Source organism: Vulpes vulpes, chromosome 2, assembly GCF_048418805.1.
Source record: "Vulpes vulpes isolate BD-2025 chromosome 2, VulVul3, whole genome shotgun sequence".
NCBI lineage: Eukaryota > Metazoa > Chordata > Mammalia > Carnivora > Canidae > Vulpes > Vulpes vulpes.
The window spans coordinates 115,098,404-115,117,860 of record NC_132781.1 but is presented as its reverse complement, the minus strand read 5'-3'; the positions used below and the strand labels follow the sequence as shown (position 1 = coordinate 115,117,860).

The 19,457-nt window shown below is 40.0% G+C and overlaps 1 protein-coding gene across 2 annotated transcripts in view; it reads left to right on the top strand.

The window, feature by feature from the left end:
* NET1 (neuroepithelial cell transforming 1) overlaps nucleotides 1–19,023 on the top strand; it is a 61,210-nt gene extending 42,187 nt beyond the window's left edge. Inside the window, exons 1-10 of one of the 2 annotated variants that reach the window (XM_026016936.2) lie at nucleotides 6,490–6,738; nucleotides 12,190–12,297; nucleotides 12,898–13,065; nucleotides 13,683–13,745; nucleotides 14,016–14,112; nucleotides 14,486–14,562; nucleotides 15,241–15,498; nucleotides 15,927–16,097; nucleotides 17,921–18,107; nucleotides 18,424–19,023. In XM_026016936.2, the coding sequence (XP_025872721.1) occupies nucleotides 6,646–6,738; nucleotides 12,190–12,297; nucleotides 12,898–13,065; nucleotides 13,683–13,745; nucleotides 14,016–14,112; nucleotides 14,486–14,562; nucleotides 15,241–15,498; nucleotides 15,927–16,097; nucleotides 17,921–18,107; nucleotides 18,424–18,830 (1,629 nt within the window). In that variant the 5' untranslated portion in view covers nucleotides 6,490–6,645 and the 3' untranslated portion in view covers nucleotides 18,831–19,023. Of the gene's footprint in view, nucleotides 1–6,489; nucleotides 6,739–12,189; nucleotides 12,298–12,897; nucleotides 13,066–13,682; nucleotides 13,746–14,015; nucleotides 14,113–14,485; nucleotides 14,563–15,240; nucleotides 15,499–15,926; nucleotides 16,098–17,920; nucleotides 18,108–18,423 lie in introns of those variants that run through there. The other variant, XM_072749637.1, reaches the window with a different exon arrangement.
* The last annotated feature ends 434 nt before the right edge of the window (nucleotides 19,024–19,457 follow it).

The window sequence follows — 19,457 nt, the reverse complement described above, 5'->3', positions numbered from 1 at the left end:
AAACATCACACAGCATCTTTGTCTACCATAGAGACCTCAGGCTTTATCAGATAGGCTGGGTCACATGGTTTGAGCAGCAGGACAGCTTGCACCACAGCCTAGACCTGCTACAGAGACTTCTTTTGCTCCAGATTCCATTCAAAAAAGGCTGCTACGAAGACTTCTTTTGCTCCAGATTCCATTTAAAGCATTTTAGGTTACTCCATTAATGGGTCAGAGCAAAACTTCCAGATACAGGTAAAGTCCTTCCTAGTGCTAGGGAATGCAAGGTACAACAACTTGTTCTTTACCTTGGAGGAGAGATCTCAGAAAGTCTCAGGCCATTGGACTGATTAAAACTCTTCGAATGTGAGAGCCCCAGGATTTTCACGGCATGCATTTGACTTCCTGGGGGTGTCCAGAATACTTGCCATCTCCTGCCCACCAAGTTCTGTTTGAACGATGTCGTCAGTTTACTAAACTAATATGTTCTGTGGATAGCAAGGTCCTTTAGGACTCTGACAGAAAAGTTAATAGCCTCAGGACATGAAATAGAAACTTCTGTCCTTCCCATCATAAAAGCCAACTACTTTTAATCCTCCTCACTAATGTGAATTGGAAAGAACACACGGGCCAGATCAATAGCCATATTATCAAATGCCAGAGGATGTCTTGATCTGTTCCAATAAAAGATCTGCATCTTACCCAACAACTGAGATTAAAGCTACCACTTGAGTTAAATTCACAGTAGTCCACTGTTGGCCATCGTGGTCCATCTCATTGTAAGAGCCCCATGAATTAATTGGATGGAAATGTAGTGGAGACTGTCATTAGTGCCCACTGTAATTTTGGTGACTATCTCTGCATTTTCCCTTGGTGTGCAATATTGCTTCCATTTATCATCTTGACTCTGGGATAGGGGATAGAATTTCAGGGGCTCCCACTTGCCCCTTCTCACCGTAATGACTCTGAGAACATTATGAAAGTTACCAGCTGCTTTTTCAAAGCCTTTAAAACAGTTAAGAGAAGACCACCAATTCTCCAACCTTTGCAGTTCCGATAGGATGTTTTTCCTATGCCACAACTGCTCTGTGGGCCATTGCTTAACGCCATCTGTACCGATCAGCAACTATAGACCTCATTACCCTTTTTCCAGAATCTTGTTCTGTATGTCTAGTCTCTAGGGCCAGTATCAGTGTCCGTGTCCTAGCTGGATTCCTTTCAGAAATCAGCCTGAGACATTTTGAGATGTGGTTCCAGGGAATGGGGAATTGAAACAGAAGAAAGTAGCTAATACCAAGTGCCTGCATTTAAGCTGGTCACCACTGGGCAGCTCGTTTTTGCCAGAACCTCCTGAAGAGCCTTGTAAGATACATCACAGAATTGTCTTGTTGAAGGACTGAAGAGGGAGCACTTATCGACCAGCCCCAGTGCTCCATTAGTCAGTGGCTCACCTGTAGGATGTTAGTCTTACAGTCTCAGGCTTCTTGTGTAAATAATACACTCCCTTCAGGAAGCCCAAAGTGGGGAGCAAGAACTGCCGAGTACAGCTGGTTGCTGTAGCAACAATTGAAGTAAAAGTGGGCTGAGGAAATAGGCTGGGCACAGGACATAGTACCATTTGTCTTAAGGTTCGGGCCTTAGCTGAGTTTCAGGGACAAATGAGAAAAATCCCATTCGGCATCTTATTTTGCAAGTGTAAGTGATCTTACATTATCCTGGGTGTTACTTGCTATCCTCTGTACTTGAGATAAAAGTCACCACTAATAGCACCAATACCCCATTTTATTTGCTGTTTGTGTTATTGGAAAAAGAACTCTGGTTTTGCTAATACCAAGTTTCTTAGCCTCTCAGGTATTCTGTTTGTAGTCTTTCCTTTTTTTTTTTTTTTAAGGTTTTATTTATTTATTCGTGAGAGATGCAGAGAGAGAGGCAGAGACACAGGCAGACGAAGGAGCAGGCTCCCTGTGGGGACCCCAGTGCAGGACTCAGTACCAGGACCCCGGGATCACCCCCGGAGCAAAAGGCAGGCGCTAAACCACTGAGCCACCCAGGCACCCCTGTTTATAGTCTTTCTAATAGTAAAAGATCTCGATTGATCTTTTTCCAAACCAAGCTCTTAGTAAAGCTTGGAGACCATCAGGTTTTTAATCCAAATAATTTTGTATGAGCACCTGGGTGGCTCAGTTATTAAGTGTCTGCCTTTAGCTCAGGTTATGATCTCAGTGTTCTGGGATCCAACCACCCAGCTCCCTGCTCAGCAAGGAATCTGCTTCTCCATCTCCCACTTTCCATGCTCATTCTTGCTCTTGGCACACGAGCTCTCTCTCATAAATAAATAAAAATCTTTTAAAAGACTCAAATCTACATATAACTTTATTACCAACTTCTTTCATGTGTATCTAGTCCAAATGTAACTGCATTTTTGTTGTTTTGTTTCAAAGATTTATTTATTTCCAGAGTGGGGGTGGGCAGAGAGGAAACAGACTCCTCACTGAGCCCCACAGAGCCTGTGGGACTGATCTAACAAACAGGAGATCCTGACCTGAGCCGAAACAGAGAAAAAAGTAGGTTGGCAATTGCATTTCACAGTATCACCTGCAGAGGGCAGCGGAGAGCTAAGAGTTTGTTTTCTTTCCCATACTAGGGCTTTCCTGGCCCAATCTCCAATTGCTTATTACTCCAGACAAAAGTAAATAAAAATAAATAGTATCCAGACCAAAAAAAAGTAATGATTATTCTTTAGCTCTAGTTTATCTAAATTCTAGAATTTTGATTTCACCTTAAAAGGAGGAAAAAAGGTTAAGTAGCCTTTCTCTATAGAAGGGAAGCAATGTTCCCTCTTTCTACCTTCTTCATATTTTAGGAAAGAAATCATTGAGGGCTCCATACAAGCAGAAGAACAGAGGTTACAACTATAACTGGTCTTTGGAAACCCGTATTTTCACCAAAAACTGGTCTCTTACAGAGCTGCATTATTTCTAGAAAACTCAGTTTTTAAGTTTATAAATTTTAGATTTTTTACACAGAGAAAAGACACCCAATCTGTGCTTCAGTTATGTGATTAGTAATATGTACAAGTCATGCTTTAATAATCTGGGAATAACATTAAACGATTGAAAAAGGATCTCCTCTAAAATTGAAGCAGTTGGAACTATTTTATTATCTTTTTACTTACCTGCCTCATTATGAAAGACTATGAGGCAACTCATCTCTCAATTGTTTCATGATTTCCTTCTCTGCAAAGCATTCACGTTTATTTCACAAACACTAGCCTGAGACCAGGAGACCCAATTCCCTGAAGGAGGCCGGCATTGACCACGCATCAAGTGTAGACTGAGCATGCTGAAGGCGGTGCTGTGCTGCCCATCTCTGCAGGAAGCTGTGCTGTGACAGGAGTTGGTAGACCAGACTCAGGCCTGTCCAGCTCCTGGCTAACTCTGCAATTTCGGACAAGTTTCTTAGACTATCTGAGGCCCCGCTTCCTCCATTTGTAAAACGGTGCTGAAAATAACACAAACTTCATAAAGCTGGCCAAGCATGAAGCTCTGATCCTGGGGTAAGGACACAAATTTCCCTTTTCTTGTTTTACTGGTGCTCAGTTTCCTCCTAAGAAGATGGAGGAGGAGAAAGAAGACTAATGACCTCAAGGACCTTTTCAGCCTTGTGATTTTATGGAGCATTGTTAGCGTCGGAATCTTCTTAGGCTCATTACTCAGGGTGCTCACTGAACATCCTGTGTTCATTATTGCTTTTTTAGATGCTATCTACAGTTGTCTAAATTATATTTAGACCATACCCCTGAACACTCAAAAGGAAATGAAGATTTTAGGATTGGTGAGCTGGAATTTTTGTGCCATGACTATCACCATTAAACCCTATGTGGCTCCTGTAGGCTTTCAATTTTTATAAGACTTCTGTTTACCTCTTGGGTCCTCAACTACCAGGGAGAAATGACAGGAATCTCCCTCCTCATTATCTTGGCCTTACCTCTATCAGAACTAAATAGAAAAACAGTGAAAAGAGATGTCAGGTAACAGACCCATGAGGTCACACTGGCAGCTTCTTCCTACACTCCCTGAGTGTAAGGCCTGTATTCCCTTAGGAAGCTCAGTGGCCATCAACAACTGGCCTTACTTGCATCATTTTTGAACCAGTGAAACTAAACCAGACTCCTGGGTTATAGCCTCACCTCTTTCTGAGGGCTTGAGCAGGTCAGTGTTTTTACCTGTAAGAACTGTTCTTACCTGCTATATAGTACGTCTTCTGCACACAGCCACCCTTGAGGCCAACCATATCCATGAAATGTATGACCAGGTGTGGTCAGAATAGATTATGAGATCCAACCAGTCACCGTTCTTTTTTTTTTTTTAAAGTCTCCGAGCAAAAAGATGAATTGCCTTCATCTTGAATACAAAATACATTGGCATTTATAGAACAGCAGCATTGATGCTTCCTGTAAGGAGTTACTCTCTCCCACAAACCTTAGTAACTTGTTATAAATAGCCTGTGCCCCATATTTATTCTGCTCTATTCACTCTCCAGCCTCCTTAGTTTATCTTCTTTCTTGATTTCACTGAACTAGCAACACTCCAGGTCCTCATTAAACTTATAGTCACTCAAACCATGGGCCTTTTTTTTACCCTTCTTAACCTTTCTGCTGTAAGCAATACCTTTTCTTCCTTTGGTATCTTGCTGTTTCTTTTCTGCTGACTTTTCCTTTTGCAAGTCTTTTTCCTTTGGCATTTCTCCAAAGTTAGATCCTTGTTCTTGTCCAGATTTTCTCTCCTAAGCATCTCATTCACTCCTAGCTTCCACTCTAGTCCCTGTGTATATGGCTCCCCAGTCTAAATCTGCCCTCTGGCCTCTTCCAGGTTCTTGTCCAGGATCTTCAAGTATTATTAGCTCAGGATTTTCAATTTTACGTTCTTCCACCACCTCAGTAGATCTAAAAATGAAACTCAGAATTCTCTTTCAGAGGTCATTCTTGCTTATTTATGTGTATTAACGGTAATCCCTCCTAACTTTAACATTGTAGGCATCTTTGACTTCTTGATGTGTTGCCCCTTGTACATATCCTTTTCCTTTCCCACGGTCTCTACCTTAGGCCAAGTTCTTGATATCTGATTGTGATTCTTGCACTGTATTTCCAGTCATCTTTCAAACCATCTGAAAGACCAGCTTATAACCTAACTTCCATTTGGAATCTCTCACCTGCTCAGTATAATCCTCCGCTCATCTATCTTACCCACAGTCCATGATCGCAGTCTGTGAGTTCACTTCTTCATGCTCTTTTGGGAAAGCCTACGCTTTCCCCTTTCCCAGTCCCATTTCTCCTCAGAGGACTGCTGGAAGCCACTTCTCTTCCTGAACTCCTATGGCACTTATTAGCTAGCTGTATAACTTACTTGGAATTTTCAAGAGCTGCTTTTTATGAGTTAACTCTTTGTGTAGCCTACTTTTTACACAGTGGTTTATTAACACTTTAGGAGCAGATATGAAACCTATTTTTTATATCATCCACAGTACCTGGAATAGGGCCTTCTACATAACGTTTCTCAGATTTCTCTGATCCTAATAAATTCTGAGAACAGAAATTTTTTTGCAAATTACTGACATCATTCATAGTAGTTAAGATAAAATCCTGCTTTTCAAAATAGAATACAGTATGTTCTGTTGAGGAAGAAAATCTGCTTTTTAGCAGGCCTACCAACCCAACATAAGTGGTTTTTCTAGAGAGGAAAGAATTTAGAGACTGTCACTAATGCATAACTTGGGGCCAGTTACTTCACCTCCCTGAACCTCATTTCTCTACCTGTAAAGTACAAGACTTCTTATGGCGGCCTTTTGACTCTTTTAGGACTTTATCAAGATGAGTTATTCAGAAAATAATCCTGTTATTAGAAATCACCTTTTTTGTGTTTATGTTGTGAAACACCTCTTACACAGATACCAAGTTTTTAAAGCCTGTAAGTCTCCAGAGTGCTGCCTTTGCAATCCAAGGGAGGGCAGTTCTTCTCCCACAGCTGCGTGGCGGGGTGACCTCAGGTGGGCGGGCCCTCGCGGGGGTCGGTGCGCTGGCACTGAAAGCTCCCTGCGTAGTCGGGCTTCTCTTCGGTACCTACACGCAGTTTTCTTACTTGGAGCCAAGCTGTCCACAGCTGAGTTCGTCCCGAGGTGCTAGGGTTTGAAAGAAAACTGTCCCGGGGACTGAGTTCTAGAGTAGGTAACCTAGATAGGCAATTAGTTTCCCTTCCGGAATGCTTCTTAAGGGAGGAAGACCCCCTAAGGTTTCCTTGAGCCTGCTCGTCTTGCAGTAGAAATGCCAAGCTTGGAAAGCTTTCTCCTGCAGGGCCAGCGGGAGCCTAGGTGTGCCGGGCAGTCGGTAGGCGCGGTCACGCCCCCGCAGGCCACGCCCCCGCAGGCCACGCCCCGCAGGCCACGCCCCCGCAGGCCCCGCGGGCTGGGTGGTTCTGGCTGCGGCCGCGGGAGCTGCAGTCGGCGGCGGCGGCGGGAGCGGTGGGGCCGGCGGGAGCGGAGCGGCGGGGCCCATGGCCGCGGGGGGGCCGCGTGCAGGGAGGGCAAGTCTGCGCGCCGGCGGTGCGTCACCGTAGGGCGGCTCGGCTCCCTTCCAGCTGACGGTCTGCAGGGGCGCGGGGGGGAAGCATGGTGGCTCATGACGAGGTCGGAGGTCTCCTGCCCATCAAGAGGACGATCCGGGTCCTGGATGTTAGTCATCCGTCCTTCCGAGAGCAAGAGGTAAGGCAGCCGCAGCCTTCGATGGCCCCGCGCTGGCCCGAGGTCTCGGCTTGTTCAGGGTCGCCCCGAACCCCACTTGTGACGGAGTGTTGAAATGCAGGACTCGGAGCCCTCTGCAGGTGAACGGCTCCGCGGTGGAGCTGTGGGAACCCTGCACGGGCAGGTTTGCCCGGAGCAACCCTGAGACGGAAAGCGCAGGCTGAGTGTGTAGGCTGCTCCAGTTGGTTACGTTGGTCACGTCTCCGCTGCTCCGCACTTTGTTCTTTTTAACGTGGACTAATGTTCCTCGTCTGAGGACCTGCCTGTGGGCTGAAAGGAAAGTAAGAGAACCTTCCGTGCAGGTTCACGCTCGGGAGCAAATGGCAACTAAAATGCTCTCACCCAGCGCTGGTTTTTATTTTTCTTTGCACATCTAGTAAGTTTATCGTGTGTGACTTTTTTTTGGAAAGAAAAATATGTTAAAATGTTTAAACCATCAAATCATTAGTTAAGTAGTTCTCCCTCCTTTGTCTAAAGTCATCGTGGTTTTTAAAAGTCGTTATGAACATTTATCAAAATAAGTGATTTTTGTGCCATTTTACTTAATTTTGACAGTTGATATTTAATACTGTGTGGATATTCTATTTATACTGCTTACTATAAATATGTACCCTACGGTATATACTACATTATCACTTACGGGTTAGAAATAGTGTTCCTGTGTTCAATTAACTACAGACTTCTTAATCTGGATTGTGGTGATAGTTTTGTGGCTTTACACTTGCATCAAAACTTACCTGATTATACATTTTAAATACGGGCAGCTTGTTGTATACCTCAGTAAGGCCCCTTATTATACATACACACGCCTTTTGGTAGTTAAAATAGCTGCCATCTCTAGGACTTATGCTTTCATTTGGTATAGTTTAGTTTTGGATTTTGTTTTTGTTTGGTTTTGGTTTTTGCTTTCATGTTTCACTTCTCTCAAAATGTGACTTTAGGGCAAGTCATACATGATTATCAGTATAAATACTGAAACTGATCATTTTTTGGACCATCAAAAACTAGTCCTTTTCCATTGGTATCTGGCACTGGCCGTGTTTCTGGCATATCTTTATTCCAAGGATTTAAAGCACTGGGAATGTTGTCAAGTTTTTAGTACTAGCAGTAAGAACCTAAAATAAATGACTAAATTTGATTGTTTCTAAGTAGAAAGGGAAGAAATCCTGTATAATCATAACTCTTTTATCTTTTTATAAACAATTTTTTCTTTTTGTTTTTCTTATTTTCAAGTTCTTACCAAATAGTTCATCCCGTAACCCAAACAGATAAACCCAGATATATAGATTTTTTTCTTTTTAACTAAGATTTATTTATTTTTTTAAAGTAAACTCTACACCCAACGTGAGGCTCAAACAACCCCAAGATCAGGAGGCACACGTTCTGCTGAACGAGCCAGCAAGGCTCCTCTGTACTGGTGTTTGTTTATTTATTTATTTTAAGTGTCTTGTTTTGGTTAACTATAGAAGAGACTCTCCTAGCATATCCTCTTTCATGATGTCATTAGTAGAAAAAAATCTTTTATCAAAAACAACTGCATTCACAACAGAATTTTTCTGTTTTTGTTGTTATGTGCAAAGTACATTCCAGTAAAAAAATTAAAATCCATCTTGGGACACCTGGGTGGCTCAGCGGCTTAGTGTCTGCCTTCAGCCCAGGGCGTGACCCTGGAGACCCCAGGACCCCAGGATCCAGTCCCACGTTGGGCTCCCTGCATGGAGTCCGCTTCTCCTTCTGCCTGTGTCTCTGCCTCTCTCACTGTGTGTCTGTCATGGATAAATAAATAAAATATTTTTTAAAAAATAAATAAAATCCATCTTAACAGTTTTCTGTTTTCAACTGGATTAGTAAAATAAATTGAAAACTGTCTAAAAGCAGATATCCTAAAATAATGCATGTGATTGCCTGGCTAAACTAGAAAGTCTAGTTAAAACCTAATCTAAATTTAAAAAAAAAAAAACCTAATCTAAATAAACAACACAAATTTACGTTAGAGGTATTGGAGTATATTTCCATCTCTGTGAACTTTGCCCCTGGTAAGAGATCGGCTACCGGAGAAAGTTCCTGTGTATGGAAAATTCGTTGGTATTCCTTGTTTATTCTCATAGATGTTCAGTGTCTTTTGAGGAGAGTGTATAGTTTCACCATCTGCACTGGCTCTTTAAGCTTTTTGTATTCACCATGGCACTGTTAGCCGCACTCCAGAGCAGAAATAACAGCAGCAACAAAACCATTTTGTAAGCCTTATTTTGAGTGATGGTGAGGCAGGTAGACTCCTACCCTACTCCACTCATCACCTCCAAGCACTGTGCGTCTTGGCAGATGTGGGTGTAATACCAGTTCTTGAAAAACTTTGTGTTTGAAATAGTTTTGGTGCAGGGCAGATGTCTAGATTCTTAATAACCAAACCTAGAGCATTCAGATGGTTCATCTGGACCTCTAAAGACAAACTCCATTTGGTTGTAGCTTACATAGGCTGAATCCTAACCTGTGTTTTTATTTATTTATTTATTTTTCTAACCTGTGTTTTTAAAAGAAATTTTTGTTCCAACCTTTAAAGTGACCCTGTAATAGATGAATGCCTAACCCATATCACATTGCCGCAGAAGTTTTCTCTGTGTGATTTTTTTTTCTCAAATACTGTATGTGTAGAAGTGAACTGTATTCAGTGTTACAGCTTTACATTTCACCCACACTTGAGTTACTAAAATTTTTCATACTCTTGAAGTATATATGCTGAAAGTTGGTGTGTGTCTCCTAAACATTCATCACAGATGTCCTTTTAGTAAGTAAGGCAGTAAGGCCTTTACTTCTGGATCTCCAAAAACATGTGAAGAGTACAGAGGTGTCTCCACACACACACACACACACACACACACACACACACACACACACATTTCCTGATTTAGTACTTGTACTTACCAGGACAGTCACAGAGTCTCGTGTTCTAGTGACTGAGCTAGCCTGGAGCTCTTAATCAAGACATTTTAGATTAGATAAACTCAGAAGACCGCCATATCCTTTGTGAAGATAAGAGATACATGACTTTCTAAAGGGCTGTAGAATTTACTTAACCACCAAATCCAAATACTGCTCAACATAAATATCCCACCGCCCTGAACAGACTGCATACACAAGATCCATACTAAGTTCAGAAAGATGCTTTAGATGTATTTAACATTTAATCATCTAAGTCTAAATTCTGTAGTTTTAACTTGAAGTACCACATAATTTTGAGTTACCAGGAAATGAGTGGTTGAACAGTAACTAATCCTCTAAAGATAAGAATTTTTTTTATCATTAACTTGACTTAATATAATAAAATGGATATCAAAAATCTTTTCCTTCCATCGAAACTAACTTTTCAAGTTCACTGCCGAACGCTTATTTCCAAAGACATTTTAAGTTGAAATGACTTATTCTGTGAGTTACTAGGAAGTCAAATTTGTTATGTTTTAAGCAGGAAAGAGGAATTAACCTCTGTTTCCAAAAAGTGGAACAGAACTTTCTGACAACTGCTTTGTTTCTGGTTAACATTGGCATATCTTCCTTTGTGAGGAGGTAATTATATCTCTGTTCAAACAGAAGACTCTTTGTACTGTCTTTACTAAATAGAAAGGAATGCCTTATGCTGGACCTTCTGCCCGTGCACGTGTCACTTCAGTCTTGCACAGATGTATGTTGTAAAGGCATCCGCACATGTCCTTAGCCACACAGTGTGTCACTTTACTATGTATCTTGAAGGTTTCTTTTTTAGTTCATTTAACATTTGCACATTAGTGGTTTTATAGTCAGTTTTACTTCGGGGTCAATCATGTTGGTGGGAGAGAGTTGGTCTGCAACTCTTCTTCGTTAGGCCTTCAGAGACCTGAGCTGTTACCTGCCCAGCCTCCTTACGTGGTAGGTCACACTCCCTTCTGATACGAGTGTGTACCTTCAGGAGCTGTAATAGGCCTTGCGTCATTGAAGGTTCTTCCCAGAGGATTTTAACTCTTTCTGCTAGTTTATTCTAAGGGGACTGTTTTTACTCCATTTTCTCACCCCTTTTTTATATGACTTCAGTCATCTCAAAGAGTTCTTAGAAAAAAATGTTTCATCTGTCATTTTTAAATGGTAATTTTAATTTTTACATGTTATCTTTATTTAAAAATAAATTTTAAATTTTTATTTTTAAGTTAATTTTTAATTATATATCCTTCTGAATTATCATCAAAACTATTTTTTAAAGTATACCACAATTATCAAAAGCACCAAATACAATTAAATATGCTTCTTAGATATGTAAAAGACAGACTTTTTGTATGACCTGATGTTATTTCTCTGACTATATGAGTCACCTAATGCTAGGTCTTCATTTTCCTAGCAGTAAAATTAGAATAATGTAATTTCTAAGTTTTGAGATCCTTGAATGATTAAGTGATGTGTTTGCTGAACTATTATTTTTGAAACAATACGTATAGAATAACGATTTCTTTTCAACTTGTATGTGTTTCTTCCTTTAAGTTAATAAATTAAATGTTTGAGAGAGAATCTAATTACAAATCCCAGTGTTTATGTAGTAAGTGGAAATATTTCTAAGAATGTTAGTAATAGCAGAAACGTAACATGTTCCAGGCATTGTTTAAGCCACTTACACATATCTTATTTAATCTTTGTAACAACTTTATAAGAGAAGATCTACTATTAACTCCATTCTTCAGATGAGAAAACTGAGGCCTGGGATACTCCCCAGCAAGTGCTGGAACCAGGATCTGGGCCCAGTCAGTCTGATCACAGAGTCCTAGTGCTCTCCTGACCACTGTCCTGCCTCTGCTTGAATACCTCCCGTCACAGGGATGCTCTGCCTTCAGAATTGACAGCCATTCCAGCGGCAAATACATTCATTTAAAAGCTATTCTCTAACTGAAGTGCTTAAGAATGAAATGATATACCATGTCTGGGATTTGCTTTGAAATAGATGAAACAAATGCTCACACCAGAAACTTACTGAAGCTGTGTTACAAGTACATGGGATCCATCATGCTACTATTTTTTGCTTTTGTGTATGTTTGAAATTTTTCATAATAAGATACTTTTTTAAAAGTGTATTAAAATAAAAAGTTCTGTAGGATTCTGGAATCTAAGGTCTGTGTTTTCATTTTAGTTTTTCTTCTGTGTACTGGTAATATTTGTTCTGTTCAAAGTGATATTCAGCTGGCCTTTTTCAAACCATTAACTTTTTTAATAATTTACCATCATTAGTGTTCTTAGTATTTTAATAGCAAAGGACAACATTCATTTTCAGAATTTCATGTTTTTCTCTATTTTATAATTTACAAATATGGTTTTTGAGAGTGTTCAACTTTGTCCAAACTTGTTTGAAACCATTACACCTAAGCACACATTTAGTGTAACCTGTTTTTGTTTTTACAGGAGCCAAGCAATAAAAGAGTTCGACCTCTTGCTCGGGTCACATCCTTGGCAAATTTGATCTCTCCTGTAAGAAATGGAGCAGTCCGACGCTTTGGTCAAACAATTCAGGTAAGCGAGGGATGGGACTGGGGGGTGAGTAGTGTAGTAAGGGAACTTCTTACAGAAGCCTAAAATATGTATTTTCCTTTGAGTTGTACAAACAGTTTTGCACTATTATATTTAAACGCAAAGTTTTTTTAACATGCTGGCAAGGAATATTTTTACCAGAACAGTATCAAGTTATATCTTCTATCAAAGAAGAGTCTTATATAGTTTTTAATCCCCAAAAATGTAATTTTGGCTGATAAATTTTAGATTGAAACTTGGATAAATGATTGTTTTATGTGCTGATAAATTCTCAGAACTATATTTTTGTCTTTGTTTTTTTAAGAAAAAGAAATAATTACTGTATCCTTTAAATCTCTTTTGCTCGGGGCAGCCCAGGTGGCTCAGCGGTTTAGCACCGCCTTCAGCCCAGGGCCTGATCCTGGAGTCCCGGGATCAAGTCCCACATCAGGCTCCCCTGTGTGGAGCCTGCTTCTCCCTCTCTCTGTGTCTCTGTCTCTCTCTCTCCTCTCTCTCTCTGTCTCTCATGAATAAATAAATAAAATCTTTAAAAAATATAAAATAAAATAAATCTCTTTTGCTCACCTTTTTTTTTTTTTTAAGTCATTTACCCTTCGTGGTGACAGCAGATCTCCAGCTTCTGCCCAGAAGTCATCGAGCAGATCAACAGTCCCAACACCTGCCAAAAGGAGAAGCAGTGTACTGTGGTCAGAGATGTTAGATGTCAGTATGAAAGAGTCTTTAACTACCAAAGAAATTAAACGTCAGGAGGTAAGCTGGCATTCAGTAGCAAGGCCATATTTTTTGTCTTACACTAAAAAAAAGTCCCTATTTTTTAAACATGTTTTGTCTTAAGAATAGCAAACTAATACCTAAGCAAAATCAGCTTGCAGTTTTCTGTCTGAGTGGTAATTCATAACACATGCTGAGCAGGGATCCCTGGGTGGCGCAGCGGTTTGGCGCCTGCCTTTGGCCCAGGGCACGATCCTGGAGACCCGGGATCGAATCCCACGTCGGGCTCCCGGTGCATGGAGCCTGCTTCTCCCTCTGCCTGTGTCTCTGCCTCTCTCTCTCTCTCTCTGTGTGACTATCATAAATAATAAATAAAAATTAAAAAAAAAAACAAAACACATGCTGAGCAGCAACATTTTGTGATGGGTGGTAGTCATCAAAGTTAACTCTGATGGACCAAAGTTATAAAGCATATGGCAACCTCTTATTTGACATTCCATTCTGAGTTAGAGTTTTCAGACTGTATCATTTTAAAAAGCACTCTGCAAAACATCAGCTAAATAATTAATGACAAATATCAATTGTATATAATTTTCCTTTCTCAAAGGAAGGAATGACCTGTAATGTTTGCTGGATTTTTTTTTTCCTTTTTTTAGGCAATATATGAAATGTCCCGAGGTGAACAGGATTTAATTGAGGATCTCAAGCTTGCAAGAAAGGTCAGTAAATAACTTTTTATCACTTGCTCTAGTTTTAAAAAATTATATTTCACAAATTTTAAACTTTTTATATGACTTGAAAATCTCTTCAAATATGAGTATCAATAAGAGACTTTGAGTATTAACATATAGTTTGGTTTCTTTTATGTGTAACAAATAGAATCCACGCTAGCTTTTATATAGTTAGTCATGTTTGTGTTCAAGGAAGGTGTCTCATCATGTTTTATTTGCTTGATCTTTTTGGGTGACATATTTTTCCCCCTCTGACAGGCCTACCATGACCCTATGTTAAAGTTGTCTATAATGTCAGAAGAGGAACTCACTCATATATTTGGTGATTTGGACGCTTACATACCTCTCCATGAAGGTGAGATATATGATATTTAATTTCTATTAGTGTCTGAACAGCATTAACACAAAGTTGTTTTTTTTTTTATTTGGGGGGGGCAGTATTTTTTGTTTGTTTTTTAGAGCACGCAAGGTGGGGTAGAAGGAAGGGAGAGAGAGAGAGAGAGAGAGAATTTCAAGCAGGCTCCATGCCCAGCACAGAGCTCGAGGCGGGGCTTGATCTCACAGCCCTGAGATCATGACTGGAGTTGAAATCAAGAGTCAGATGCTCAACCAACTGAGCCACCCAGACACTCCAACACAAGTTCTTTTGAATCTAAACTTCTAATTTAGTGCTGAATTACTTTTTAAGATAAATTTGTTATTGGTATTTCTGCCTTTTTACATTTCAGATTTGTTGGCAAGAATAGGAGAAGCAACCAAACCTGGTGGAACAGTGGAACAAATTGGTCACATTCTTGTGAACTGGGTATGTAGTGAGCTCCTTACACCAGCTCCTTTTTCAGTCTATGCCATACTTGTCATTTGTGGTGAATAGCAGATCTAGTAAATGAATTCTAAAAACAGAGAAACAAGGCATTAAGACAGAACAAAATTATATAGCTGTAAGAAGTTACAGTATTTACTTAAGAAAATACTTCACAAATGATATAGTTTTATTTGTTTTAAAAATCTCTTTCTCTTGGGACAGAATTCCCACATAGCCTGTTTTGTTCCTTCAGTTAACATTTCGGTCCCTCCTAGATGCTAGGTGCTGTTCCAGGAGGGCTCACTGGGGGTTCAGTAGTGGAAGGTGTCTCTATTTATAATCCAGTGAGAAAGGGTGGGTAGTCAAGTACATATGCAATCTCAAGGTTGGTGATGACTGTGGTAGAGAAACACTCAGGTGCCCTGGAAATATAGAAGACTAGCATCTAAACTGAGGCTGGGAGAAAGTAGAAGCCATGGGTCTTGGGTTAGATGTAGTCAAATGATAGGAAAATTACAAAAGGACATTCTGATGTTGGCTCAGATACTACCTTATCCCCATCATCATCTGCAGGGAAATTTTTGCAGCTTATTAAAATTTTCAAGAATTGGCTGCAAGTTTTGTGTTTGTTTTCACAAAAACATATATCCTACTGTGTTTTCTCTTCGTATTCTTTAGTTGCCAGGCTTGAATGCCTACAAAGGCTACTGTAGTAACCAGCTGGCAGCCAAAGCTCTTCTTGATCAAAAGAAACAGGATCCACGCGTCCAGGACTTCCTCCAACGATGTCTTGAATCTCCCTTCAGTCGAAAACTAGATCTTTGGAGCTTCCTAGATATTCCTCGAAGTCGCCTGGTCAAATACCCTCTACTGTTGAAAGAAATTCTTAGACACACTCCAAAAGACCACCCTGATGTTCAGCCTTTGGAGGAAGCTGTAAGTCTAGTAAATGATTCTTAGATTTTTCAAGTTTATATATTAGCTTGCCTTAGAAACATACACAGTGGTACTCTCAAATCTTATGTGTATTGCAACATAGCGAAACGCTCTGTTCATTACCCAGTACACATGTGTACTAAGCAGTAAAGAGATGTAATGCATGTTATATTTGTATTTTAATCAGAAGACTAGATTGTAATATCTGACCTCTTCCACCAGCTAGCTGTATGGCTTTGGGCAAGTCACCCAATTTGGCTGTGGCTGTCTTTTCATCTGTAAATTGAAGAGACTGAATTATCTGATTTCTAGAGAGAGTCCTTTCAAGCTTTAAAATCCTGTCACTTTAATATAATGTTTTAGCCTTGTAAGGAAACCATAAAGCTAATATGCTGAAAATGCTTCGTTGATTTCTTGATAACTTTTAGATACTGATAATACAAGGAGTTCTCTCTGATATCAACTTGAAGAAAGGTGAATCAGAATGCCAATATTACATTGACAAACTGGAGTATCTAGACGAAAAGCAGAAGGATCCTAGAATTGAAGCAAGCAAAGTACTGCTCTGCCATGGGGAGCTGAAGAATAAAAATGGACACGTGAGTGTATATTTTTTCTCACTAATATGAAATGAACTATTACTTTCACCTTCCCCCCTTGTTTAATTTTTTCTGCATAAGTTATGAAGCAGGTTTTAAAATAAAATCATCACAGTGAGAAAATTACTAGTTTTTACTTTATTAGCTTTGATGAAGCAAACTTCAGTTTCTGTTGTGACAGAATGACTTAAAGGTCTTGGTTGGAGAACAGTTGTATATTTTAGTTTAGTTTTTTTTTTTTTTTCCAAAGATTTTATTTATTTATTATCACCAATTCGTGAGAGACACAGAGAGAGAGAGAGGCAGAGACACAGGCAGAGGGAGAGAGAGAGACAGACAGAAGCACAGGCAGAGGGAGAAGTAGGCTCCATGCAGGGAGCCCCTGTGGGACTCAATCCCAGGTCTTCAGAATCAGGTCCAGGGCTGAAGGCGACACTAAACCACTGAGCCACCTGGGCTGCCCTATATTTTAGTTTTGAAGCATAAATCAACTTTTTTGGCTAGGGGTTCCTTTCAAAATAAATTAATAGTTTCCTAATTTAAAAAACCTGTCTTTCAATTTTTTTTTTCGAAGAGTTTATAGTGATAGAAGTAACTTGTAGCACTACTAAACAAATTTCTACAACAGTTTGAGTGAAAGCAAACTTATTTTTTAAATATTAATTATACAGGCACCTGGGTGGCTCAGTGGTTGAGTGTCTGCCTTCGGCTCAGGGTGTGATCCCGGGATGGAGTCCCACATTGGGCTCCTGGCCTGGAGCCTGCTTCTCCCTCTGCCTGTCTGTCTCTCTCTCTCTCTCTCTCTCTTTCTCTCTGTCTTTCATGAATAAATAAGTAAAATCTTTAAAAATGAATGTTTATTAAAAAGTACTTGCTAGAACTAAATGTAAGCATGGATTTTTTTTTTTTTTTTTAAGATTTATCTATTTATTTGAGAAAGAGAAACAGAATGCACCTGTTCAAGGGAGGTGCAGAGGCAGAGAGAGAGAGAGAGAGAATCTCAAGCAGATTCCATGCCCAGCATGGAGCCCGATGTGGGGCTTGATCTCGGGACCCTGAGATCATGACCTGAGACAAAACCAGGAGTCAGATGCTTAACCAACTATGCCACCCAGGAACCCCATGTAATGGTATTTTGTTTTATTAGGTGCTTTTCAGAAAGAAGGCCTTTTTTTGGGAAGTTTTATTTTAATTCCAGTTAGTTAACATACAGTATAATATTAGTTTCAGGTGTATAATGTAGTGATTCACCAATTCTGTACATCACCTGGAGCTCACCACAATTGCAGTCCTTCATCTGCATCACCTATTTCCCCCATTTCCTTACTCCCTAGAAGCCCAGTTTAGAAATTGAGATCTTTTTGGCAAAAGTTGAAACCTGACACCTCTGATTTCTATTATGAAGCCTAATTGTTCTATAAAGGCTTACATTTGTGTGGGACAAAATCAAACCATTAACATTTTTACCAACTTGCATTTGTTAATCCTTGTTTTGTTAGAAAACTGGTATCTGATACTGGTGTCTCCAGACATGTTACTACTGGTAGGTGTTTTGTGGTGCATAGCGTTTACTCAGCTGCTGCTTAATCTAATGTTACCCGCTGATAAAAATAAATTTTATATAGTCTGAGATTAGAAAAGCTCTCCAAGTAGAACATGGGTAGCTTTGAAATCAAAGTCTTTATGAGATCATTTGTAAGGAGGATGTTAGTAAATAAATCTGAGGAAGTTACTGTCGAATCAAGTCATTTTAATGGTGGATTTCAGTCACTTAAAATCACAGAGTTTCACATTTAAGACATATTTATTTCTTGTTTTTCCAGAAACTTTACATATTCCTGTTTCAAGACATCTTGGTTTTGACTCGGCCTGTTACACGAAATGAGCGTCACTCTTACCAGGTTTATCGGCAGCCAATCCCTGTCCAAGAGCTGGTCTTGGAAGACCTGCAGGATGGAGATGTGAGAATGGGAGGGTCCTTTCGAGGGGCTTTCAGCAACTCAGATAAAGGTAAGAATACAAGCATTAAAGTAGTTTAAATACACATAAACTCAAAACCTAAGTGAATTTAGTTGTCCTTATACAAAAAAATTGTAAATGAGAAGGATTCCATCGTCCTGTACCTGTTGCACTCACTGAGTTGGCAGGCGCTTTGCTGCTCTGACCCAGCAGGTGTATCTAAGGAGTCAGGGATGGGCTTTTCCTAGGCTGTCTGCCTGATGGATGTACCTGCGATATGAACACCCACCATTCTAAGATTGCATGCTGACTTTATTTACCAGAAACTTTTTTAAGACTCTTTTTTTACATTTCTTTATTCTTCTAGCTAAAAATATCTTTAGAGTTCGCTTCCAAGACCCCTCCCCAGGCCAGTCCCACACTCTGCAGGCCAACGATGTGTTCCACAAACAGCAGTGGTTCAACTGCATCCGTTCGGCCATCGCTCCTTTCCAGCAGGCTGTCGGCCCAGCCGACCTGCAGGGTCTCCCAGAGCTTGACGAGGAGTGTGGGGAGAACGACCCCTCTGCCGGGAGCATCAGGGCCCGGAGAAGGGCCTCCACGGCGTCCAGCATGACTCAGGTCCAGGTTGACGGAGACACTTCAGAATGTGTGTCCCCAGTGCACACAGCAGAGGACGTGAAGAGTGTGAAAGTTCACCAAACACAGTCTGGCTTCCGAAAAGCAAGGGACAAAGCCCAGTTCAGTGGCAAACGGAAAGAGACTTTGGTATAAAGGAAGTTCTGTGTATGAACTGGTGGAGAGACTGTTTATTTATAAATGTGTACAGTTTGTTTTTTCTTGTAATGTAAGCATGGGAGCATTGCAGGGCTACTTAATACCAGTCTTAACATTTTCTATGTTTTTGGTTGGTTTGGGTGGTTGTTCCTTTTTTTTTTTTTTTTTTTTTAAGGCAGCTAAAGATACATGCAGATTACTGTTAAACTGTAGCCTTTTTTTAAAAGATGTTTTTCTCAGATTATTTAGAACATGCAAGCCTTTTATTAATCAAATGAAATATTTATGAAATGGATTTTCTCTTTATTCTGCATTCATCAAGACTTTCTAATTATGGTATTTACAATATTTGCCAAAACTTAAAGTTTTACAAATACTGGGATTTCACCAGTGTTTCTCCTCTGGTAAACTCTGCATACAGAGTTTGAGTTTGTAGCATCAGCAACCTGAAATCTTCACACAATATATGTTTGTGATATTTCAGAACTTACACTGAAACTTAAAGTCTTTGGAGAACAAACTGTAAAGCTTACTAAGTTTTCCATTTTGTCAACTGGAATGCTTTATATTTGTTTTTCATTGCACATTCCTCATTTTTCATCCATTTAACCTGCCAAGTATTTA